Here is a 25046-nt window from a genome sequence, read left to right on the forward strand (position 1 = left end):
CCCCTCTGCCTTCCTCACCCCCACCCATCCCTGGTGGGGTGAGCGCATTCTCTTTGAGCCTTTTTTTTTTTAATACATATTTTATTTTCTTTATTTATTTACGATAGTCACAGAGAGAGAGAGGCAGAGACACAGGCAGAGGGAGAAGCAGGCTCCTTGCACTGGGAGCCCGACGTGGGATTCGATCCCCGGTCTCCAGGATCACGCCCTGGGCCAAAGGCAGGCGCCAAACCACTGAGCCACCCAGGGATCCCTCACTTTGAGTCTTATAGGAGGGTTCTAGAACACAGTCCTTAAGCCTTATGACTTTGTCAGGGACCTAAAATGTCCGAGATCTGGAAAAGAAAATCTGCTGGCACTAAAAGCTGGGGAAAACCCCTGAGAGGTCGGAAGTCGTAGATGTTTAATAGGAAAAAGTGCAGGACTTTTCTAACACTGTGTGAACGATCCAGTTGCACCTGCACTCAAGAGTCCAAGAGTCGTATGTGCTCTCGTATTTAGTGTGGCACGTGAGTGACTTAAGGGATGTGGGACACCCTCGAAAGGCAGAAAGCCGGGACCCAGGAGGGCATCAAATCCTCCCTGCATCACAGCGGGCTCAGGAGTTCTTCCCACAGCTGCCCTCCAACCAGGGTCTCCAGAACACTCACCGCTCCCGCCTTGCAGCTCCCACCTTGCAGCTCCGCAGTGTGCACCCCCCCTGGCCTCCCAACACGCACTCACACAGTGCTCCTACCTCTCTCCCCCAGAAGCAGCTTTCTTTTTTCTAATTTCCAGCAAAAAAGCTCCCCAGCCTGGGAAGCCAGTTCCCCTTGAGGATAGCTCCTCCCACCTGCCAGCTCTCCTTCCCCTCCTACACCCTCCATGGAGTGGTCAAGAGGAAAGGTTTCAACAGCAGACTCCACCAGGTACCAGCTGTGTGACCTTGGCCAAGTTACTTAACCTCTCTGTGCCTCAGGGCGGGGGGGGGGGGGGGGCGGAAACGGGCATAAATAAGAATAGCTATTGTGTTAAGTGGCTGTGAGTATTCAGTGAGTCAATGCATGCAAATCGCATAGTACCTGGCACTTAGTGCTCAGAAACAAGTTATTTTTTTCCAACAATAGCCAGAATTAGCCATTATTACTGCCTCTCAGAGTTGGGTACAGGTATGATGAGATGTTCTGCTACACCTGCTCCCACATGCTTGTGTCCCCCGCCTGCTCCATAGGAAGAAGGACCTTGGCCCTGCCCCTATGTGTCTCTCTTTCCTCCCTCCGCCCCTACCCCCATGGCATGGGTCGCAATCAGAATTACTATTACGATTTGTAAAGCTCTGTAGTCTCAGATACTGAAACTCAGATTCTCATGCTTGTAGCTGTCACCAGTGTGCCTGTTTGGAAAGAAAGACTTGCAGCTGCAGCCCTGGTGGAAGGTTTTTAATTAAAACCACAATCTGTTTAAGTATTTATTGGGCTCAGTGACTTTAATTATTTTCCGGGGAAAAACAAAACAAAACAAAAATCCACATTTGCATATGGGAAGACCGTTGATTTCAGAGGAAAGTAGCAACCTGTGGCAGTTTGCTGGAGGCCACTGGGAGGAATTTCCTGAATGGTTCAAATGAAGCTCGACATTATTAATAACCTGGGATCTAGTCCACAACCTTCCTCCTAGTGCTTTCATGAAATTAGCTTAACATGCTGGCAAGGCCCTTTATTGCCATCAAAATTAACGACGGCTCTTCCGGTGGCATCTCTTGTAATTATCTGGGTCTGTGCTTGTCTCACTAAAAATGAGGGTGGGGGGGAGCTCCTGCCTGGAAGAGGCAACACACCTGCCTGCGAGGGGCAGCGTGCTTAGCTCTTCTACTCAGCCCGGGCGAGACTGGTTCTCCCCAGAGTGAGGAGTCTGGGCAGCCTGCCCTTCCACAGTAGGGTGAAGCAGGGTAAAGGAGGGTTTCCATTTGCAGGTAACAAAGTTCCCATATCGAAGGGAGCAAGCAGGCCTGGCTTCAGGGCTGGTTGGTTCAGTGGCCCAGTGACATCAGCAGGGCCCTCTCCTGCCCCTCCCCTCTGCCACCCTTAACGGGGCTCCTGCCTGAGTCTTGTGTTCCTTGATGCCCGTTGGAGGGCTTCGGCAGCAGCTGGGGTAACATGCTTGGTGGCGGCAGACTAGTGGGACAGAGGGACTGGATTCCCTTTCTACAAGCCACAGCCTCTCCTTAGGTCTTATCCACGCCTATTGGCTCAGGACCTCTCATCTGTGAGCCAATCAGTGGTAAAGGGGATCGAATTGATTGGCTGAGAGTAATCATCTAGCCCTGAAAAGGATGTTGAAGACTCAATCCCAAGATTATCTACAGGCAAGAAATCCCCTTTAAATCGAAGTGCTGGGGAATGGCATGATCGGAATAATCTATAATTGTGTCAAACTGAATCGAAATGAAACTGACCGTAATTATATTAGATGCCATGTCAGACATTAAACCACATTAGACACCATATCTGGAGATCGGACCAGTCTATGTCCACCATGTGTGACCAGGATCAGGGCGCAGTGTGCGACCAGGATTAGGGAGCTCTCTGGGGTAGGTATACGTACAAGCTAGCGAATTCTCTGCTTTCACAGAATTCTTGAAATGATAAAAATTTGTTCTTGGAAATGCCTGCGCTGGGATCCAAATGCCTGTGCTGGGATCCAAAGCTATTTTGGGAGCAGTAGAAGCTTGAGTCTTCAGTTGGATATTTATGAACAGGAGATGTTTATGAACTCAAAGATGTTCCTACATGACTTCACATCCTGAACATGTCGCCCGGTCCCACGGCAGAGAAGAGAGGCACTTTACTGTCGAGGTGGAAAACAAGGGGGAAGAACTGTACCCTGGTCTTATGAAGAATGTGGAGGCAGCGCAAAGCTGCCAGCTTCACAGACTCCTTGTGTGACCTTAAGCGACTTCTGTCCTCCTTCTAGATGTGTCCATGCTTGTGAAGGTAGGAAAGTGGGCTGGGTGTGCTCGGAGGCCCTTCCAGTGCTGCTGCTCTCTGAAGCCTTGGCTCTTGGGTGCTGTGGCTTTAGAAGGAGCCAGTTTGCCGGTTGAATTGGAGCATCTAGGGAGCCTCTGCAGGGACTTCCTGCAAGAAGAGGTCTTTGGAGAGTCTGGGAACCATTGCTTGCCCTCCCCCTCATGGCCCTGGATGGCTTCTTTATTTTCCTTTCTCCACACTGCACCTGCCTTATCTCTTGAGGTCATCAGCACACCTGGGCCAGGAGCTAACTCCTCCTCCCCAAAACTGCTCTCCATTCTTCTCAGGGCAGGGGGAGTCTTCTTGCTACAAAACACATCTTGAAGGCTCTTCCCGTAGTAGGATAAGTGAGGCATCACTAGAAATTAAGTCTGATCACTCAGTATTTCAGGAGCCTGGTACGTGGGCCCAGGAAGAAATGCCAAGGCTGCCAGGGGCTTCCTGACTGGAGAGGGCATGCAGAAGGAAGACACAACTCTTCATGCCATTCTGGCCACTCCTCTCTGCTCTGCTCCCCTCAGGTCTCCATCTCCTGGTGCCCTTAGTAGTGTCCTCAGAAGCCGCGTTTGCTGTGACCCCCTGAGGTCCCCCTGTGGCCCTCATCTGAGACCACAAGGGTTTGGCCTGGGGTGAGCGGCTCCTCCTCCTTCATCCTCCAGGTGGAAAGCTCCTGGAGGGTCACCCAGAGCTTTCTCATCTCCTGTCCCCATCAAAGCCAGAACAGCACAGGATGGGGCACGTGGTGGCATCGAATAAACTGAATGTCCTCTGGGATAGTCTCTCACTGACAACAGGCTCTTTGTTTTTGGAACCCATTTCCCAGAAGCAAAGCTGCGATAAGGATTCATGCACATGCCCATTGACTGAGGAAATTTCTTAGCAGAAACTGGCAGGAGAAGGGAAGTAGGAGAGGAAGGGGAAGAAGCCAAGGCAGCGGTGTGATCTCAGGAAATCTCAGCGGAGGCCTGATCCCTGGGAGTTCTAGGCATAAATCACACCTCAGAGTCTATACTGATTGAGGCGGGGAAGCTCGGCCTCCTCCATGGATGCACAGCAGCGGTCAGACACTGCCTAAGGGCTGCTCCTGGAGATAGAAACTTCCAGGCACTTCCCCCGCTCATGAAGCTTCTCTGAGATGCCTTCTCAGGGTAGTCTGGTCTAGGACAGGCCGAGCTTGGTGGCCAGTGCTGACCTTGCTGGTTAGGAGGCCCTTGAGACTCTCAGGCAGATGGCTGATTCTGGATGGGAAACAGGCCCCCACGCAGGTCTCCCGTATTAGCCCCTGTACCCCACTCCAGGGCTCCTGGGCCCCAGAAGCAGAGCCATCCCACGTGTGGGGAAGACTGAGGTGGTGCCCTATTGGAGCAGGTCCCAATGACTAACAGCATATCCCAGAGAGAGAGAGCACTCCTGCCAGGCAGCTGGCTGGGGCAGAGAAGTGGAGGAAGGACAGCCCTCCCTCAGGCGAGCCTCGGCATGTCCAATTCTGCACCCAGGTAAGGCCAGATCTGATGGTCATGTCTTGGGGACAGCCAGGGACATTTCAGTGTAAGGGGGGCCAGAGCAGGAGACCAGGGAGTAGGGGCTGCCCCTGCTTTCCCCTCCGACTTTCTGCCTTCTTTGCCTCAGTTTCCCTTCCTGTGCCATGGGGCTAAACATCCTTTCCAACCTGTCTGTCTCCTCTGGGACAGGAGCTTAGATCTGTCCTTTCTTGCTCTCAGGCCTGTCCCTACCTAGTCCAAAAGGAGGAAGCATCTTTCAAGTGCAGCCACCCCCAGGAGGGACCACCTCCTCCCCTAGTTCTCTGCAGGGCCCTCTTTGAAGTGCCCCAAATAGGTTTTCCCTGCCAGCCAGCAAAACGCCTCAGCCTCATTTCCCTGAGCCCTTATCTCCAGACCCAGCTGGAAACTTGATGTATTTATTTGCTTCTCCCAGAACCTCTTCTGTCCAACCCACAGCTCTGCTGGTGCTGCAGAAAGTGACCTTCCTGGAGATGGTTGTGTCTGGTAGCCAGGTGGGGGCCGAGGAGGGAAGGGACAGCAGTAAATCCCTCCAGCCTTCAGCCTGCAGGGTGACCCCATTGTCATCACTGTAGTCATTGTCTTCGGCTTCGTAGGGATAAGGGAGACAGTTCAGGAGGCTTGGAGAGATGGGGACAGAAGTACCAGAAGTAGTTGGGGATAGGGTCTTTCCATTCTTAAATGGACTGGAGTCAGGAGGGGGAGGGAGAAAGAGAGAAAGAGAGAGAGAGAGGAGGAAAGTGAAGGAGAGGGGAGCAGACAGGATAGGGGTGAAGGAAGGGAGGAGGGAGTGGGGAAGGAGGAAGAGGAGGGGAGGGGAAGGGAAGGGAGGAAGGAAGGTGAAGGGAGGAGGGAGGAGGAAGGAGGGAGAGGGGAGGGCAATGGAAGGAAGAAGCCCACAGAGCCTTGTGGGGTCAGCACAGTGCCTTCTCTAGGGTGCTGGAGGTATAGAGTTACTTTTTACTCAGTGTTGCCAATTCACAGAGTTTCATGCTTTCTGTATGTCACTGTGTTTGTCCTCCTCATTTCTGAAGGCTGTTTTATCACCCCCAATTTGCATATGAGGCCACGGAGGGAGGCGAAGGATCTTGTCTAAGGTCACACATGGGATTACGAGTCAGGTGTCTCCAGAGCCCGCATCCTAACCACCTGCAGACTCAGGGACCCTACCTCGGGCCTAGCCCATGTCCTCTGCCTCGGGGGCTGCTCTCATCTACTGAGAACTCCTCTCCAGCAGCCAGCACCGTTGGGCCATAGAACTCCGGAAGAGAGTCTCTGAAGGCAAATTCTGTTCCCAGGCCCTCGCGCTCAAGCTGGTCAAGGAACAGTTTCAGACGATCAGACAAGTGACCGGATTTCACACTTAGGTCCTCTCACACTTGTCCGGCCGGCTTTGCGGAAAAGGTCTGTGGTTAGTTAGCCAGCTTTTGTAATCTGCTTGGCTGTCGGGTTTGGGATCCTGATATTTATAAACTGAGTTTAGCACAGTCCAGGCAGCTGGTCTTTAAGGAATTCCTCAGGGTTGAGTTTAAGGAGGTTGCTGGAGCCAAGAATGAAAGAATTCTCCCTCCCTTTGTCAGCAAATGCGTTTTGTAAGGGTGGGTAGAGACTTCCACACTTTCTGTTTTGTTTTATTTGGGAAGGGGTGTCTCAGTTGAAGGTCTAGACCCTTCTCTCTAAAGAATCTGCTTTAGATTTACTTTACTTTACTCAGGCATCTGCTTTACTCAGATCTGAAGGGTCTGGAGCTGACACCTGGATCTGGATACAAAAATGAATGATGGGCCTGCCCCCCTCTGGCCCCAAGCCCCAGGCCCAGTTACCAGGCTCACCCCAGCACCAAGGCTACTCCTGGAGAGTGCGTCCTTGCAGACTTCTGCTCACCGTTCCCTCCCTACTGCCTCCCTGCAGCCCCTTCCACCTCATTCCCACCAGCAAGTCAACCACATGAAGGGTTTAATAAGCCCCAAGACACTTCTTACTTGCAGTGTCACTGGGGATGGAGACTTCCCCTAAATCACACATTCTGCATTCTCAACGGAGCAAGATTACCCAAGAGAGGATGCAAATTGGTTCAAGGGGGTCCCACGAACCACCTTAGATATTTCAGTGGTTTCTGACCCCACAAAGGACCACAGCACACACACAGACATATGGTACATGTGTGTAAGGCAAAAGGAAAGGGATCTCTACTTGCATATGATAGGATTTTGTATGTAGAACATCCTAAGTAATCGATAGGGTATCTATAGTATTAAAGTTTCATGGGGGGCGGTGCATGACTAGGTAAAAATAGGTCTAAAGAGGCTCCTTATGGGGGCAAAATAAAAGTTTTGAGAAGCACAGCTGGGCCCAGAGTGTTGGGATGTTAGCTTTTTAAAGCTTGAATTTCACACTTGTGAGACCAAAGGATCAGGAGGAAACAGGAAGGGGAGGGCGGGGAGTGTCCCCCCCCGCCCCCCCGCCCCTGCCTGCCAAGGCGCCAAGGCGGTGCACCTGCCAGCTGTGGGTCACAGATGGCTCCAGTCTAGACACAGGCGCCCCGTTGGGCAAATTCCAACTCTGTGACATACAAGTTTAATGACCTTGAGTAAGGTGCGTGGCCTTCCCGCCCCCACCCGCACCCTGCGTTCAGCTGTAGAGAGAGGGTGAGAGGGGGCTGGGAAGGTTCCCAGGACTAAATGGGGTGCACGGTTCCTTCGGGTCATGCCGCTGGGGGCAGTACTCCCCGGCTCCAGGGGGAGGCTTGGGCTCCCGACTGATCCTCGGCTGGGGTGCAGCGAGCTCCGATGGAAGCGGATTGCTGGGCGTCGAAGAGGATGCTGCGGAGGGGGCAGGCCACTCCCAGGGCCCATAGGAGGGGGTTCCCAGAAGCTCCTGCCCCTCTGTCCACAGCTTCATGGACTCTGAAGCTGCTAAAGCGACCTATCCGTGGCCTCAAGAATGACAAATTCAGGACACCTGGGTGGCACCTGCCTTTGACTCAGGTCATGACCCTGGGGTCCTGGGATAGGGTCCCTCATCGGGCTCCCTGCATGGAGCCTGCTTCTCCCTCTGCCTGTGTCTCTGCCTCTCTCTCTCTCTCTCTCTCTCTCTCTCTCTCTCTCTCTCGTTGTGTCTCTCATCAATAAATAAATAAAATATTTTTTTTTTAAAAAAGGTGACAAATTCCTTTCGTCTGCTTCCTAACTCCATTGCTAATCTTCATCGCCCAATGTGCCCCTAAATTTCATATAGTTCCAAATCCTAACCTAAGGCCTTAGGCCACCTTCCTTTTTTTTTTCTTTTTTTTTTTTTTTTTTTTTTTTGTTTTTTTTTTTAATTTTTATTTATTTATGATAGTCACAGAGAGAGAGAGAGAGAGGCAGAGACACAGGTGGAGGGAGAAGCAGGCTCCATGCACCGGGAGCCTGATGTGGGATTCGATCCCGGGTCTCCAGGATCGCGCCCTGGGCCAAAGGCAGGCGCCAAACCGCTGCGCCACCCAGGGATCCCTTTTTTTTCTTTTTTAAAGATTTTATTAATTTATTCATGAGAGACACAGAGAGAGAGAGAGAGAGAGAGATACAGGCAGGGGGAGAAGCAGCTCCCCTCCCCTTACGCCACCTTCTAACCCTTCTGGCCCCGCCCTATCCTTACCCTCGGCTCTAATCTGGGCCGGACCTTAGCTCTAACCCTCATCTATGACCCTTACCCTAATTCCCCTAGCAGGTAGCCCAGGATTTCTCCAAATGAAGTCACAAGTTTTGCAATACCTGCCTCCTTCCCGAGCTTGTGGTTACCTAATATTTGTCCTTGAATTAGACCTTCAAATAATCCCACTTTAGCATCATTCTGAGCAGCAATGTTCCAGAAATCATGGTTTTGATACGCTGACTCTATGTTTTTCTAGGACATATTAAACTCAGCACAACCCCGTGAACGATCCTACCCGCTCCCCCCGCCCCAAGCTCTACCCAAAGTGCCTCCTGTGCCACCCGCTGCGAGCCCTGCGCCTAGGGAAGCACCGGGCGCCCCGGAGCCCCAGCCCCATGCACCCCTACCCCCCTGCTGGCCGAGCCTGGGAGCAGCTGTCGCTCAGCTCCTTGGGGGTCCGGTGTCTGGCGTCACGACCTGCTGCTGCCTTTGGCCTGCCACTTGGTGTCATTAACTGTGGGGTTCTTCAATTGTGAGGGCTGAAGAAAGGTGAGAAAGGACCCCCCCCTTTCCCATACTCTAGGTACAGGGCTGGGGATACCTGGGGTGTGGGGTGGGGACAACCTGAGGTCAGAGGATCCAGCCAAGGAGGGGCTGGCAGGTGGAGGGTGAAGGGTAAACTCAGAGAGGGACAATTGTCGGGGTTGGGAGTAGGGGTTGGAGTGAGAATGGGTGGGAGTAAGGATGAAGGGGGGGCAGGCAGGGGTGGGGGGAGAGGGGACGGGGGAGGGACACAGGTACCAGACAGCAGCTGGGGGTTGGGCCGGTAGAGGGAAGAGTAAGGTTGGAGTTAAAGCAGATTTCTGGGCCAGGTTCCTGGGGGTGTGAGCGCCTGGGCCTCAGGAGGCCCTGGAGCAGGCCGGGCTGGCCGCCACTGAGCCGAGGGGTCCCTGGAAGGCTGCTCTCCGCTTCAGGTATGCGAGGCTGACACCCCTCATTGGGGTGTGTTGGGGACACAGCACCACCGGCTTCTCAGCCACTCCAGGGCAGACGCCCCTGCTCTCCTCCCTGATTCCCTCGGACCCCCCGCAATCTCCTGCTCTATTCCAGATCCTGTTTTTTTTTTTATTCCCTGAAGCCAACCCCATGCGTGTGTGTATATATATATATTTTTTTTTTTTTTGCTAAGATCTAACATCTATTAATTTTTTATAACTCATGAAGCAATAAAACTGTCATCTTCGTTGTCTGTAAAATAAGATCTTATGTTTGGGTGGTTCTTCACATATTCAAAAGCTATTTCCACATTCTCTCATTGGTTCATGCAAAGGCCTGTGATGTAAAAATGATCCCTATGATCCCATCTGACAGAGCCGGGGCCCAAGCACCAGGGAGCTTGACGCATCAGTGCCCTGACCACTATCCCAGCTAGTTCATGGTGAGCTGACCTAGCGTTCAAACGGGAGGCACAGGGGACGCCTCTGGATTCGCTCTCGGGGACTAAAACTCCAGGACTGGAACTTGGGCGTCTGGGGGCAGGGAGATGCGGTTAAGGGTGGTGGCACTGATCAAATGACAATTACGGGGCCGCTCACCCAGGCCTGGGGTAGGGCCAGTTCCCACACTGCCTGTGCTGTGGGAATCCCTGCGTGTACTCCTGTGGATTCCACCTGTGACACCCTGGACAGCAGCACATTGATTATACATTGCTAATGTTCTGGGCTCCCCTCCCCCTTTTGGGGGGTTTTCCCACCTGGGACTCTGGGGACACAGACAGGGAGGGCATGATTACCCTGCAGGGACTGAGGAGGAAGTTGTTAGACTCTGGTCTCTGGCTCCTGACTCCCTCTAGGGGGCAATTCTTGAAACTGGTGCTTCTTTTCCTCCTCCTCCATTTGCCTCTCCTTTTGGGAGATGATGCCCCGCAGGCCCACCCTGGGTCTCCCCCTTTGGAATAGGGGGAGTTCACATCTGTGAGGCCCTCGGCACTGAGCAACACAGGGTCTCAGCTCTCCTAGGTCCCGAAAGGATTTCACAAAGGGCAGCTCTCCCACATCCAGGGTCCTACCCTCTTCTCCAGGGCAAGAGGCTGCCCAGTGGCTCCTGGGGTGGGCTGAGCAGCGCTTGATTGGTGCATCTGACTTTGAACATTCACATCTTTTTTTTTTTTTTTAAAGATTTTATTTATTTATTTATTCATGAAAGACACAGAGAGAGAGAGAGAGAGAGGGAGAGACACAGGCAGAGGGAGAAGCAGGCTCTATGCAGGGAGCCCGACATGGAACTCAATCCCTGGACCTGGGATCCCACCCTGAGCCGAAGGCAGATGCTCAATCACTGAGCCACCCAGGGATCCCCCAACATTCGCATCTTTATTAAAGGCTGCATAACTGGAGAGAGGCACACAGCCCTTTGTTAGAAAACCTGCGGTCAAACGCATTGGGGTTCACCGTAGGACCAGTGCTCCCACTGTGGCAGCCAGTTCCTAGGTAATCCCTTAGGGAATCTCCAGGGCACCTCGATGAATGGGGGCTGAGGTGTGGGTACGCAGACCTCCCCCCTGTGAAAGCTCAGGCTCTGGAAGCTGGAGGTCTGGGCTGTGTCCTGGTGGCAGGAGCCAAGGAAGAGGGAACATTGGGTAGCAGGGCAGGGCCAGTGGTTCTGCTAGTCAGAGGGAAGGCCCTGATCTGCCGGTGTTCTGCTGCTGACCTCTGGTACGACCACAACGCTGGGGACCTTGGCTTAGGGCTGAGAGCTACGTTTAAGCCCTTGTCTACTGCCTTGGTGGCCATCGTCCATGTCTAAACCCAGAATGGCAGAGCTGGACGGGAACTCAGAGACCAGCCAGACCGACTGGCCCATTTATCAGGTGAGGATGCTGGAGCTCGGGAAGGGGTCTTTTCCTAGGTCACACTCCCTGTCAGGACTAGGACGGGCTTTGCTACGGCGCCCTGCTCCTCTTTCGGGGAGCAGTCTAACCGAACACTGGCTCTGAGTCTTAGCAGGCATCAGAATCATTTGGAGGATGTGCTGAAACAGCTGGCTGGGCCCACCTTAGAGATGCTGATTCCAGAGGGCCGGGGGAGGGCTCTCGGGGGATGCCAACACTGCAGGTCCCTGGTGTATGTGGCAAGCAGCGCTGGGTAGGAGGACACTCCTCAGTGTGGCGGATGTGGGCAGTGCAGAGGGCAAAAGCCATGCAGACAGGGGCTGGTGGCTTGAGGACCAAAGAGCAAAGCCTAACTAAGAGGAGGTGGCTGCATGGCCAGCAGGAAAGAAGCAAGCTCGGAAGGGTCATACTTTGGAAGGAGGGGTAGGCATGGAGCAGCAGCTTCTGTCTCTGCAGATATGAGGCCCTCTGGGGCCAAAAATGCATTTTGTTCTCAAAGAAGTGAACAGAGCTGGCCTTCAGACAGGCAGACGGTGGGAGAACCAAACTCAAGAGGGCAGTTTGGTTTGAAAGGCACTTGGGGTACCCGTGGGTGTTGCGGGCACTGTCTGTGGGGACTACCAGCAGGTCCCCTACTGCAGTGACTGGGGGGTCAGGGAGGGGCTGCAGGGACACTCATGGAAGTGGCAAGTTGGGGGTGGGGGGGCCACTCGGCCTGGAGGCCAGGCCTTCTTTATGCCCCGGTTTTGGCTCCTTGACAAGAGGGGCCAGGGCTCAGGGGAAACCAACCCACTGGTGCCCCCAAAGCCTGAAAGGGGATCTGGTGGCCATGGGCGGTTAGGACTCAGACTTGCTTGGCTCAGAACCTTCTCTGTGGGGTTTTTAGAGAAGGGGAATTTGGTCCCAGAGAGCTGATTCTGGACCAAATGACGACTGAGTGCTAGGGATTAGGACATGGGAATGCTATGATGGGTCGGGGCAGGCGGCTGGCTCAGGGACCCCATCCCTCTCTGTCCCCGGAGATTCCAAGCCAGTCTTGGCTTCCTCTCAGCTCTGCTGGCATGCCCTCTTTGCAAAGCTGTGGCCAGTGAGAAGGGTGGAGAGGCCTTGTGCCGGAGCTGAGACAGCCCCCTCCGACCGGCCTTTGAAGTAAGTGCTCAGGGCCTGCAGGCTGACAGCTCGCTGGCTGGGGGGTGACGTGCTGGTCTGCGGGCCCAGGTAGCGGCTGTACTTCTTCAAGCCCTGCTGTGGGTCACGGCGGTACGCAGCCAGCAGCTCGGTGAAGCTCACATTGTGCAGGGCCAGGAGGCGGGCCTGGGCCTGGGCCAGGGCGGCCGCCTGCACCAGGGGCTGCAAGGATGCAAAGCACTGCAGGCTGCTGAAGGAGTAGACGTGCTGGGCCAGCCGAGGGCCCGGGGAGATCTCGAGGAGCCGGCACAGGTCTCGCAGGGCCAGCACGGTGGCCAGGGCGCTGCGTTCGTTCACATTTCTTGCCAGGTAGGTCTTGGCCAGACTCCCGAGTCTGAAGCTGCTGGCCTGGGGAACCCGCTCCCGGACGAGGGGCAGCACAGCCAGGAAGCCCGAGATGGCCTCCTGGAACCCCCACAGCCTGTTCATGTCTTCCAGGGCCTGGAAGAAAATCGGGAGGCTGGGCCCCCACAGTTTAGAGCAGGCCAGGACGGGGCGGCGCATGGAGCCCAGGAAGCCAAGGAAGTGCTGCAGCCCCACCTCCAGGGAGACGGCCTTGGAGAACATGCTGGAGTAGGCCTGGGGCTGGATGAGCACGCGGAACTCACTCTCCCGGTTTACAGCCGCCAGCTGGCTAATCTTCTGGGCTGGGCAGGAGAGAAGGGCAGGGTGAGGCCCCAGGGGCCTGCGAGCCCCAGGGCAGGGGCAGCGGGACCACTAGGGCTGCCGTCCCCCCACACGGAGACCCCACCTTGGGGCCTGCCGGCAGGAACCCGGCATCACCTCCAAATGCGGCTGTACGCTGGCTGCGGTGGGGCCAGGGGTCGGGAGGGGGAGGGCTGGCCACTCTGCAAACATTCCCTACTCACCTGCTGGGAGTCCAGCTCCCCCCTGCCCCCGCCACTTGCCCAGAGTTTGCCAAGCAGGTTAGGTCCGGGTCCCTCCTGCCTGCCTTCTGTTAGCCTCACCCGCCTACACTGGGGACCCTTCTGTGTCTCCACCACATCCTCCGCTCCCTGCCTCAGCCTCCAGTCAGGACCATGGGTTGCTGAGCTGAGACTCCCAGCCTGCTCAGAGCCGTGGGACACGCGGCCCACCTGTGCGACCTACTCCCTTCAGAACGTGGCTCAGAGCCACCCTGCGAGGTCTGTAAATGACTCCCCCATCCTCGGGGGGCACCACTATTTCTGCCTGGCTGGGCCGGCCCCAGGCTGGGTCCGTACCACAGGGCAGGCTGGGACCTTCTGGTTCTACAAAGGGTACTGCAGGTAAGGCCTGTGGGGCGGTGAGGGGCTCCTGGGAGGAGGGCTCATCTTCCTCCACGACCGCGGCCTCCAGCTTCCCTGCGCAGCCCAGTGGTGGGATGAGCCTCTACCAAGAACCCCGCCCTCAAGGCCCAGGGCCTTGCTTGGACTGCCGGCCTCAGAGCGGGGACTTGCCACACGGTGGTTCTGTCTAGAAGTGCGCTGCCAGGGCTCAGAGAAGTGCTGGTCAGAGGTGAGCTCAAGGATGCACCTGCCTCATGCTCTCAGGCGCTGGTCAAGGCAGGAGTCCTTATTCCATCAGCCAAGAGGGACACCTGGGGTCCTGGGGGCATGCCACGCGCTGCCTGCTTTCTGGCTGCTGTCACTGGCCAGAGCTCTGGGCTCTCCTGGGCCCAGAACATAGCTCTGCCTGCACCTATTTCCGGGACTCAGAGACTAAGCTTAGAGCGGGGTGGGAGTGGCCACTGGAGAACCCACTTTCACTGTCAATCTTGAGGTCAAAGAAAACCAGGGGCCTGTCTTCTGCTTGGGGGCCGGCGAGGCTGTTGTCCAGGACCCTGAGGGAGCTAGGGCCCTCCAGCTGGAGGTCACTGGACTCGCTGCTGCTGTCGTCCAGCTCTCGGGAGGACTGCAACACAGAAAAACCAACAGGTCAGGGGTCCGGAGGGCGAGGGGGCATGCTGGCAATGCGAGCCTGTGCCCGTGATGAGCCTGTGTGTGCGTGCGTGCATGGTGTGAATGTGGGGACACGAGTGAGCTGGTGTGGTCGGTGGCACCGGCACGCACAAGAGGGAGGGCAGGGTGTCGGGAAGAGGGAGGTGTATGTCTGAGTGTGTGCGCACGAGGATGTGTCGCAAGAATGCACGTCGATGTGTGTGTGCACGTGAGGCCATGTGTGAACCACACAGTAGTGAGCAGGAGTGAGAGACTGAGATCACGCGGGGGAGTGTCTGTGAAAGCACGAGCAAGGGAACGAGGGCAAATGTCAAACGTGTGTATGCATGCATTGGGTGTGAATTTGTGAACCTGTGTTGACAGGTGTGTGGGCCTGTGAGTGTATGTGAGTGAGTGCACGGTGTGGGTGTGGACACTCAGGGAAGGGGCCAGTGCTGTGGGGGGCACGGCCAGAGGGTCTGCTGCTCCCTTCTCTCTGAACAGACTCAGAAGAAACTCATGAGCTTGGGACAGGAGGAAAGAGGCTCAGCTCAAACCCCAGAACTTCCTCGGGAAGGGGCCTGGAGCCTGGCTCTCCTCCTCTCCGTGGCCAGCCCAGGCCCCAGCGCCCTACACAGAGGCTGGGGGGGGGGGGTGCCCGCTCAGCGTCAGGAGCGCCCCATCTGGGTGGCCGCAGGGCCTGGCAGCGAGAGCAGTGGGGAGAGGCCTTGGGGCTGCTCAGGGAAGCCTCAGGCCCAGGGCTCCCCTATTGGGGCGCCCGAGGCCCTGTTCCCTCCAGCACAAGGCAGAGACACAGAGCGGCTCGGGGCTGGGGGAAGGCTCCAGGGCTGCAGCTCCCTTCATCTGCACAGCTGCCAAACCCACAAGTGTCTTTGGTGGCCTGCTCAGGATGTCCTGGGAATGCCACCTGCGGGTGGAGCCAGAGACCAAGAGGAAAGGACAAGGCCGATGTCACGGGGCAGGGGGGAGGGGTACGGGGGTACTGCTGGCACAGCCCAGAGCAGGCCCCGGGTCTTCCTGCCTCCGGACAGCCTCTAGAAGGGTGATGCTGGGTTGACTGCCCCGCAGCTACCTGAAGCCTCCCAGGATTAATGCTGGCTTCTGGCTGATGTCCCTGGCTCAGGGGCGGGGGGTGGGGTGGGGGGTGGTGGTGGTGGTGGCATGGCTCTAGCCCTAATTTTACTCCCCAGGTGAAACATTTTAACAAAACGTCAGCCAAGAGCCAAGTCATTACTCCGCACAGGTAAAATGTGCTGGATTTTCCTAGGAGTGGCTGAGTTTTACTGTTTGCTTTCCATGGCCCTACCCCAGGCTCACCAGGTCCTCCCAGTCACTGACAGAAAGACTATGAATCCATCTACAGTGGGTCTTGCTTAAAGCCTGAGACATGATCCTGGAGACCCGGGATCGAGTCCCACGTCAGGCTCCCTGCATGGAGCCTGCTTCTCCCTCTGCCCGTGTCTCTACCTCTCTCTCTCTCTTTCTCTCTCTCTCTCTCTGTGTCTCTCATGAATAAATAAATAAAATCTTAAAAAAAAAAAAGAAAAGAGAGAAGCCAAGAGTTAGGGGGTTCCACACATAAGGCCCCTGCATATCCCAATCCCTGATTTGGCCATGCATCAAACGTGGATTTTGCCTGCCTTGCTCTGAGTCTTCTCATGGCCCCAGCTCCCTTCCATCCTCTAAGGAGCCTCTGCAGGTGTCTTCCTCAAAGTTGCTGGCTAATGGACCAGAGACACTGCCTTCTTCCCCTACCCCAGAAGGAAAAATCCAAGTTTTGTTTTTGATTTTTTTTTTAATCTTCAGCCTTCCAGACCTTGCTCTTGCACTTGGGCTGGTGGAAAGAGCTGGACTCCTCTTGCTGTGTCCTCCCCAGAGCCAAAGAACTGTCCCTTTTCCCAAGGCCTCTTGGTCACCCACTGACATGGCACACTGCCAGCTTTCTCTTCGTCCTTCCTATTTTTGATCCTAATATAACAGCAAATGCACATGCGGTGGCCCGGAGTCCTTCCACCAGTCTCCTTCCTTCTGGAATATCCTCTCGGGCTTTAGAGCCATAGTCAGCTCTTCGGATATCCTCTTCCAAGATCTGAACTCCCTGGAGAGCAGCACCGCAGCTTCCTTGGGCTAGCTCCATCCTCATACCGGGGTCATTTATGATGGCCAGCAGAATCTCATTTGTAGGGCCTCCCGTTGTCCTGGGGTCATTTTCTCTTTCATAGTGGCACAACATGTCTTTCTTGTCCCGAACGTACTGAAGACCATGCTGGCTCCCTTCATAAACGGGCAGCCTCCCTTCTGCTGAGCTCATCCCTGGCGGGAAGGCTGGAACCTCCAGCCCTGACTCTTCTTCCTCTCAGATTCCTCTTCACTCTTGGGACTTCTGTCGAGTGCAGCTAGTGCACGGGGATAATCTTGCCAGAACGCCTTCCACTGAACTCCAGCCGGCCGTACACGCGAGCCCCCTCCCTGCCCTAAATCCCAGCAACACGGCCAGGAAGTACTGGCACGCTTAGAAGAGACTTCGGAAGACCCAGCAATCAACACAAGATGCAGGCTGTCTTCCTGCCCCCCTCTGCTCACAGAAGGGGCGCCACTGCTGGGCTTCCGTCCACCGTCCGGGTGACTGAGTGTGCGGGTGGGGAGCATAGAGGGATAGTAGGAGAGACCCGGGCCCAAGCCAGGAAAAGGCCTTTTCTTGCAAAACGCTTGAGATCTGCTGGGGAGGGAAGAGGAACAGCGGGAGAGGAAACAGAGTGGGGGAAGATGAGAGTCCACATGCATGACCTGGAAAGTGAGAAGTGGGAAGCTCCAAGGAACAAGCGAGCGGGCGGGCGTGGTGGGAATGGAAGGAAAGAGGAAGAGGACTTAAAGATGTGCTTCTGGGAGCTGGGAGTCAAACCCCCTTTAATATTCTTTGAAAGATGCAAGTAAATACTAGGCTTCATTTCTTTATTATACTTGTAATGGACTGTGTTTCTTTGACTGCCATGGGGGGCCCAGGTGTTTTTCAGGATACACACGGCACTAGGATACACATGCAGCCTGGCTGGTGAGCCACAGTTCACTGGTCTTCCACACAGATTAACTCAGTCGGGCAACTGCATTCCGAACCCACACAGCAGGCCTACCGGCCATACCAAGCCTACCCACAGGAAACAGCTGGGTTGGCATTTTAATCACCTTCCACGAGCCTAGGAGGTTTCTTTGGGAAGATCCAGTGTCCCCCTCTCCCCTGCTGGATCACATCCCAGTACATACGGGTTACCTCCATTCAAGGCTGATAACACACACAAATCACAGACGTGCCACCAAATCCCCCAATTCAGTGGTTCTCTCCTTTCTGGCTGTGCATTAGCAGCTTCAACAAATCCAGATGCCCGGGCTGTACCCCAGACCAATTCAATTACGATCTCTGGGGGTGGGAGCCAGGAATCTGGCATTGATAACCGATCCCCCCGTAAACCCCCCCCCCCCAAATAAAAGACTCCCGTATGCAGCCGGGGTTGGGAACTACTGTCCGAGTGGTCAGCAGCCACTTAGGAGCCTGACTCTTTGATATTCAGCATCCGGTCACCCGGTGTCGTCTATGCAGTATCACCATTAATTCTTATCAAGAGTCCCCAGGTTTCTGAGGAATTTTCTTAGCACCCAAGCTTAAATGACAGCTGGGATCAGTTTGGCAAGACACACACATATTTCTCGTTTTTGCAGACACAAAGCCCCAGCTCTTGCAAAGTCTGGAAGGCCCGAACCACTTCACAGGTATCTGCAAACTGAACCATCCTGTCAGCTAGCCTGTGACTCCCGCTGCCCTCTGCCCACTGCGCCCAGCTTCTCAGAGGAGCACCTGCTTCTTTTCCTGACACCCACACTCACCAGTGTCACAGCCCCTCTCATGGATCGGCCATCTCCCACGGGCCTCCCTTCTACGGCTAGCCACCACTGCCACTTCAGCCACGGACTGCCCCCTCCTGTGTCCACTTGGTCCTGCTACTGCCGGACACTGAGGCTAGTCATCTGTCACAAGAATAGGTGAGAGAGCATCTATTTTTTCCTGCCTTGGGCCCTAACACAGAGCCTATGGCAGAGGCACCGCTGACCACCCCCTTCCCCCGCCCCCACCCTGCCTCGTTTTCAGGCCTCGTCCTCACCCATAGGCCTGGGTCTTGCCCCTCCACTGCCTTCTCCCACTCACGGATCACTCTTCCTGTGCAAGCAGTCTCTCCTTGAGCCTTGCCCATCTTGCCAGGCTTGTGCCAGAGCCCCCAGATTCCAGCAACAGACTCAGCTACAGCCTGGGGTGGGGGTCCCTACGCACCTGATATGCTTGGAAAACATGCTCTTTAAGTAGTAGGCCAACTTTCACACCTGGAAGGTGGGATGGAGGCCACGGTGGGGTGCGGTGTAGTGGTGGTGGCTGGGGCAGGGGTGTGCGGAAGCCTGGAACACCGTGCGAGGGTTGCCCTGCTCCCCAGTCAAGTTCCTGCAGGTACTCTAGGAGCTCCAGGGGCCTGGCAGGGGGCATAGGAGGTGGGTGAGAAATGCACAAAGGGCCTTAATTTGTTTCCTTTTAAAATGCTATATTTTTTAAAAGTTTGGGTTAATTTTAAAGTAATGGTTAATTTTTAAAATGTACGGTCTGAAAAATACCAACACAAAAGCAGTGGCCCTCTGGCTCTCTCCCACTCCAGAGCTGGCCTCCAGAGGTGAGTGGCTGCTTCTAATTTTTTTTTTAACTCATCACGACCTAAAATGAACTTCTTTCTCCCTCCTCCCTTGAAGAACCTCAGCCGTCACCTAGTGCCTCCCTGCTGACAGCTGAGGCTTAGGCTGACACCTGCTCCCTCGATATTGCCGGTGAGACCCCTGGCATGGCCATCCTTTCTCCCAGTGTCCTTTCCAAGCTTCTTTCTACCCCCGCCCCAGGTCAGTTTTGTTTTAGGAGGTTTCAGGGATGGAAAGAGATGCCCAGAGTTTCAGAGGAATGTAGAATGTGGAAAGGTAAGACAGAAAATCTGACCGGTGCTGAGGAACAATCGAGAGACGCCTCTAGGGTGGCCAGAGAGCCTCTGCTTGCGCGGCCAGGCAGATGCTGTGACGTATTGAGAGGAGAGGCAGAGAGATGAGTCTGAGGGATCTATGGGGCATCTGAGGGCAGACGTCAGAGGGCCACGGGCTACTTTGGTCTAGCAGCAGGAGCAAGCACCAAGCACCAATGGAAGCCACAGGTGTGGCTGAGACCACAGGGAAGGGCACATTAGGAAGAGAAGAGGGGCTGTGGCTGGAAAGAACAGAGGCCTGGGAGGAAGGAGGATGAGGAGCAGCAGCTGGAGCTATGGGAACTGGGGCGGGGAGGGCAGGGGCCTTCGAAGTACCTGAGAGCTCAAGGGACAGGATGCTGTGGTCAGGGTCCCCATGGGCCAGTTCGTGGTAGGATGTGCAGGGGTTGGCCACGGGGCTGTTGGCTGCAGCGGAGTGGGGTGAAGACCCCGGAGAAGACAAGGTGCTGGGTGTGGAGGTCACCCAGAAAGAAGGCTGGGCCTGGCTAAGGAGAGGCCACCTGGGAGGCAAATGCTGGAGCCTTCCCTCTGTGGGAGGGAGGCAAATGCCAGAGCCTTCCCTCTGTGGGAGGGAGGCAGGAGGAGGCATGAAATGGTCTGGGGTGAGTGGGGTTGCCCTCAAGGCACAGGGGACCTTACCAGATGGTGGGACCAGTCTAAGAGGCACAGAAGACCCGACCCGTCTCCCACTCTGATGCTCACGGGGTGTGGGAGAAGAGGGGACACGGTAAACACCCCCACCCCCCCAAAGAACCAAGTTTCAGCGCAGGGAGGATACAAAGCCACCTGCAAGAGAAGAGCTGAATCCAACAGGGAACGTGATGGTCGTGGAAGAAGGGTGTGCAAGGGCAATCATTCAACAAGTATTTATTGAGTAGCCATATCTGCCAGTCCTGACCTCATGGGCTGGGGTCCTGGCAAGGCCCAGTAGAAAGCCTTGGGTGGCAGGATGGGGCAGTGGGAGGTGCAAAGGGTAACAGATGCTTCCTATTTTTTGGGCAAAGAGGCCCGGGGATGTGAGGAACGGCAGCCTGAATCTCACTCGTGCCCTTTTGGGGGAAGAGGGCTTACATGTCCTTGCTGAAGCCATCTAGCCATTCCTTCCTCGGTCTGCTCCTTGACCACAATGCACTGAATGCCTACGGTGTGCAGGGTCTTAGGTGCATGGGCCGGGCTGGGCCACGCAGTGGGGTGGAGGTGGCCCGGGCAGCAGGGGCTGAGTGAGTGGCCCCAAGGCTCCAAGAGGATGGTGGCCAGCAGCTAGAGCAGAGGGAGGTGCCAGGGACTCTGAGGCCTGTCTGAGGGCGGCTGGGCTGGTGGGAGGCGTCTCTGGAGGGCAAGGGGAGGGCAAGGGGGTGGCAAGGCAATTGGAGAGCCTTTCAGTGGGACCTGGACCACGTAGTGGCTGGGGGGGGGTTCTTCCCAGGGGCTGTGTCAATCCCTGGGGGTGATTCCCACCCTAAGAGTCTGGGGCGCTCTGTCCCCCTTCATTCCCACTGTTGAGAGAGGTGTCAAGCTGAGCAGCCACAGAGGAGAAAGGAAGGGCAAAAAAGTTGTTGAGCCACTGGGCTACGTTGGGGGAGCCCCGGAGAGAGCAGCCGAGGGAGCGCACTGCTCCGCGTGCCCGGCGTCGGTGGCCCATGGCCCTCTGGAAGTGGCAGGGACCCTCCTGGGCACCGACAGGATGGCAAGGAGGCCCTGTGGCGGCAGGGTTGGTGGCCTGGACTGCAGGGGCAGGGTAAGTCCACATGGGTTTACAGTACACTTTGAGGGGCAGGCGGAAGATTCGCCCAAGACGGGCGGTTCTCTGCGCTCTACGAGACAGGGGGCCGGTCCCGCGGCGGGGGCGGATGGCAGCCTCCTCCTGGTGGCGGGCAGGCTGGCTGGGAGAGTCGGCCTCAGAGACTGCGGCTTGCTCGGCGGGGTGGTGGGAAGACCAAGCTGGGGGGCGGCATGCGCCATGGGGCAGGCGGGAGGCCCAGCAGAGGCGGAAGGCTCCTCGTGCTCTTGGCAGGGGGTGGGCAGGCGAGGCATGTGGTGTCGCGGTCTCCGTGGACTCCGTGCACTTTCCAACACAGAACCTCAGACTGAGAGCTGGAAGGGACCTCAGAGGCCACCCAGTCCAACCTTTCACTCTGTTCGGATCCCCTCTTCCCCAGCCTCCATTAACCAACCTCCAGGGACAGAAGGGTGGCAGCCCACAGCGGTGCTCGCTCCGCTGTGGGGTGGTTTTAAAGTCCTCTCTTACGGAGTAAAAACTGGCCTAATTGGGCCCTGTGCGCTGCTGCCCACACCCTCATGCCCCTGCGCTGACCCTCGCTGGCTGCGGTTAGCTGGGGTATGGGTTCTCGTCCACCCTCCTTGCTGAGGACTTAGAGGTTAGAGAACACGTAAGGAAGCTCCAGGCGTAAGGAAGCCCCAGACAAAGGCATTGGCTAGTCCAGCAAAGAGACAGGGCGCTGGAAGGAAGCGTTCTATCAGCATTTCGGAGGAGTACATATGGTTACTGAAGGCTCCTGCCCTGGTACGGGGGGACGGCTGGGGTGGTCCGGGCCCGCAGCTGGCATTTGGAGGCTGTCCTCAGGACAGCGGGGAACTCACTGCCTCGCTGGAGAACTCCCCAGGCGCAGGGCAAGTCTGAGAGTCACCTGCTGTGGCTGTGTCCCCTGGGACCTGGAGTGGGGGGAGGCAGGAGTCCGGGGCCGAACTTCTGGACCACTCACCGAGTTTTCAGCGTCTGAGTCTTCCGAGCTGCTGATCACCACGACGCGTTCCTCTGAAACAAGGCAGGGGGGACAGCATTAAGCCCTGCTGGGACGCCCGCTGGGTGGGGCCCCAGGTACACTCCGTGGGAATCCCTGAAGGGCCAGTGGACGGGGCAGACGACGTGTGCCCTGCAGCGGGGGGATGGGAATATTCCCCGGGCATGCCTGCTGGTCTGGGTCTGTTTATTCAGCTTGGTTCCTGACACCCCTCTTTACAAGGGACCTTCCATCAGGGTCTGCTTATTCAAAACGGCTTTCTGTCACTGCCCACTGTGCCCTGTGCGTGAATACTCAATTTAGCTATTGGCCTTGAAATCGGAATTTGCTCCTGATACAGGCAACTTGGCAAGCAGCACCTGCTTTGGAGCTTTTGCAATCCTAGAGAAAGAAGCACGTTGGTTTGTTCCAACCCTCAGCCTCATGAGCTGAGATGTCTGGCTTGGAAGATACTTTATTTGGTTAATCAAAACCTTTTGATTACCAATAGCATTGTGAGCAAGGAATGTCGGTCAGGGCTCAGTATGCAAGCAGGATCGGGGCTCAGTCTGGGACCTAGAATGAAAACAAAGGGGGCCTCTGGGTGATGCAGATCTAGGAAGAACTGTCTCGACCATTCCAGAATTCTATTAGTTGACCTCAGCTCATGCCCCAGGACTCCCTGTCTGGCAGTGTCCCTAAGAGAGATCGAAAGACAAATGAGGCACGCTTGAGGCAGGTGACCTTTGCAGACAAATTTGGGAAGTGAGAGGTGTGGACTTTCCCCGAGGTCTCTCTGGGCACATGCTAGGTACCCACCAACAGATGCACCCTTGTGTGTGTCGGGGGAAGGAGCTACGGAACCACGGGCTTCCTCGCACTGGAATCCCAGTACATCACACAGTAACTTGTATCCATCCTCACTCCCTCCCCTGGCAAACTGTGGGCGTCCCCTCTCCCCTCTGGTGGCAGCTGAGGGCACAACACACGGGGGACGCTGTTGGCTTTGGCCTCCCTGGGTCCCACCCAGGCCTTGGAGGACAGCACGCTGGCTTTGGCCTCTGCCGCCTGCCCGCCTCCCTACCTGCCTCCCCAGGGTCGCCGGTTGAGTGGTTGCTGTTGGGCAGAAAGACCTCGTTTCCCATGATGGGACTTTCGGGGCTGGAGGGCCCATCCATGGGTGGTGAGACTGCCTTGGAGGTGCTGGGCCTGGGCTGCTCCGGGGAGCTCTGGGCCAACCGAGTCTCCCGCTCCTCCTCAGACTCCATCTTGATGGCCTTCCTGGGGCACTCGGTTTGGCAGGACTTCCTCTTCTGGGGAGTGACTTTGTTGCAGACCTCCTACACGGCAGGGAGTCAGAGGCTAGGTTAGCAGCCTTCGGGGGTGCCGGGGCGGTGGGCAGAGATGCGGACCTGGGTGGCAGGGGCCTGTGGGCCTCCCTCACCCCCGGCCCCCCCCCCCCCCCCCCGCTCTCGCCGTGCAGATCGTGTCTCTCTCCACACACGGCGCCCCCTGAGCCATCACACACACTGGCTGTGCGCTGACCACCGCCTCTGCGGGCCTCTGCCTGCCCCGGAACAGCTCGTTCTTACGGGGGGCTTCGCGGCATGGCCCCCAGGAGCAAGGGAGAGAACAGAGTCGGTGCTGACAAAGGCCTGCATTCTCACCCCAATCGGCCCCGCCTGACGGGTGGGACCTGGGCCTCGGGTGCGGAGGGCAGCTCACCTCTCTGCAGGACGGGTCTCTGATGGAGTAGGCGTGTACCGGCACCGGGTGGACCCCAGGCACCGACTGTACCAAAGCCACAGTGTGGGTCTCCGCCAGCTGCGGGGCCTGCGCCGGACTCCCCAGCAACTCCTCCGGCGGTGGGGTCTAAAACAGAGATGGAAATGAGAACCCCGGCCTCGGGGCAGCCCAGTCCCCAGGGCCCACCAGGGGCCAGGAATTCCTCCTCGCACCCTCCAGGACCTCACCTTCTCGGGCCTGTGAGGTGCTGGCGTCCGGGCCATTTCAGTGCCTGGGCTCCCGCCCAGAGCCAACCGGTGACTTCTGGTATCACACGGACCAGAAGGCCTGCCAGCTTGCTCAACAGCTAGCTCTAGAAACAAAGCTCTCACTCCCCATGGAAGCCAATCCACTCCAGGTGCGGAGTTCCAACAGCGAGGACACCCTCCCTGGGAGCTTCGCCGTGACCCTCACTCTGCCCCCGGGCCTTGATCCCACCCGGCCAGAGAAGCCAGTACACACCCGGGACACATCACTTAAAACTGCTCTGGCCTCAGTTCCCCTGTGCAGAACGGGAATACCAGTACCAGCGGTCTCAGGGGACGCTGTGGATGAAGCGTGCTTAGAAGAGCACCTGGCACTTCCTAAGTGCCACCACCGATAACGGTCAGTACTGTTTTGGTCGCACCAGGTGAAGTGTGTCCTACATATAAGTCAAAAGGAAGCAGGCAGGGGAAGTTCCTCCAAAAGCTAACCACAGAATTTCCAAATGAGCCAACAATTCTGCTCCCAGGCACAGGCCCAATGGACTGGAAACACGTTCAAATAGAAACCTGCACACGAATATTCACAGCGGCCAAAAGACCCATCAGGTACAGCCATTGGTCGGGACATTATTTGGCCACGAGAAGGAACGTGCAACCTGGATGAACCTTGCACGCTGCACTAAATGAAAAGAAGGCAGCCAGAGAAGAACGCACGTTGTACGGCGCCCCCCAGGCGAACAGGGCCCACGTCTCCTTTCGGGGCAATGGCCCAGCCGGGTGGGGTGGCTGTACAAGACTGAGGGTGCTAGAGGTCACCCAACTGTACTCTCTAAGATGGTTCAGATGGCGACTTCCCTCTATGAATTTTCCCACAATAGAAAAAAAAGATTACCGTTAAAAGAAAGAAACAGGGACCATCCCGTGGTTATTGCCAACCTACAGAGAAGGGTCAGAGGGACAAGGGGTGAAGTGATCTGATTCCCCAAGGTCCTGGCCAAGGCAGGGTTTGAATCTAGTGTTTCTGAAATGCAAGTTCCTTTTATTTTTATTTATTTATTTATTTGACAGAGAG

At 56.2% G+C, this 25046-nt stretch overlaps 1 protein-coding gene and 1 long non-coding RNA gene across 2 annotated transcripts in view; one reads left to right on the forward strand and one right to left on the reverse strand.

Annotated features, from left to right (window-relative positions):
• Positions 1-5444: 5444 nt before the first annotated feature.
• LOC121485807 lies at positions 5445-9289 on the forward strand. The gene is made up of 3 exons (XR_005986368.1): positions 5445-5929; positions 8418-8710; positions 9034-9289. It is a non-coding gene; the product is annotated as an uncharacterized LOC121485807 (long non-coding RNA).
• Positions 9290-10397: 1108 nt separating this feature from the next.
• The window catches only part of PML (PML nuclear body scaffold), a 46592-nt gene continuing 31943 nt past the window's right edge, over positions 10398-25046 (reverse strand). The window contains exons 4-9 of the mRNA XM_041731322.1: positions 23957-24177; positions 23709-23855; positions 23068-23323; positions 21966-22018; positions 13982-14132; positions 10398-12886 (exon numbers count right to left, since the gene is read on the reverse strand). Of these exons, the coding sequence (XP_041587256.1) occupies positions 12099-12886; positions 13982-14132; positions 21966-22018; positions 23068-23323; positions 23709-23855; positions 23957-24177 (1616 nt within the window). The 3' untranslated portion in view covers positions 10398-12098. The remainder of the gene's footprint in view (positions 12887-13981; positions 14133-21965; positions 22019-23067; positions 23324-23708; positions 23856-23956; positions 24178-25046) is intronic.

Source organism: Vulpes lagopus, chromosome 2, assembly GCF_018345385.1.
Source record: "Vulpes lagopus strain Blue_001 chromosome 2, ASM1834538v1, whole genome shotgun sequence".
Taxonomy (NCBI): domain Eukaryota; kingdom Metazoa; phylum Chordata; class Mammalia; order Carnivora; family Canidae; genus Vulpes; species Vulpes lagopus.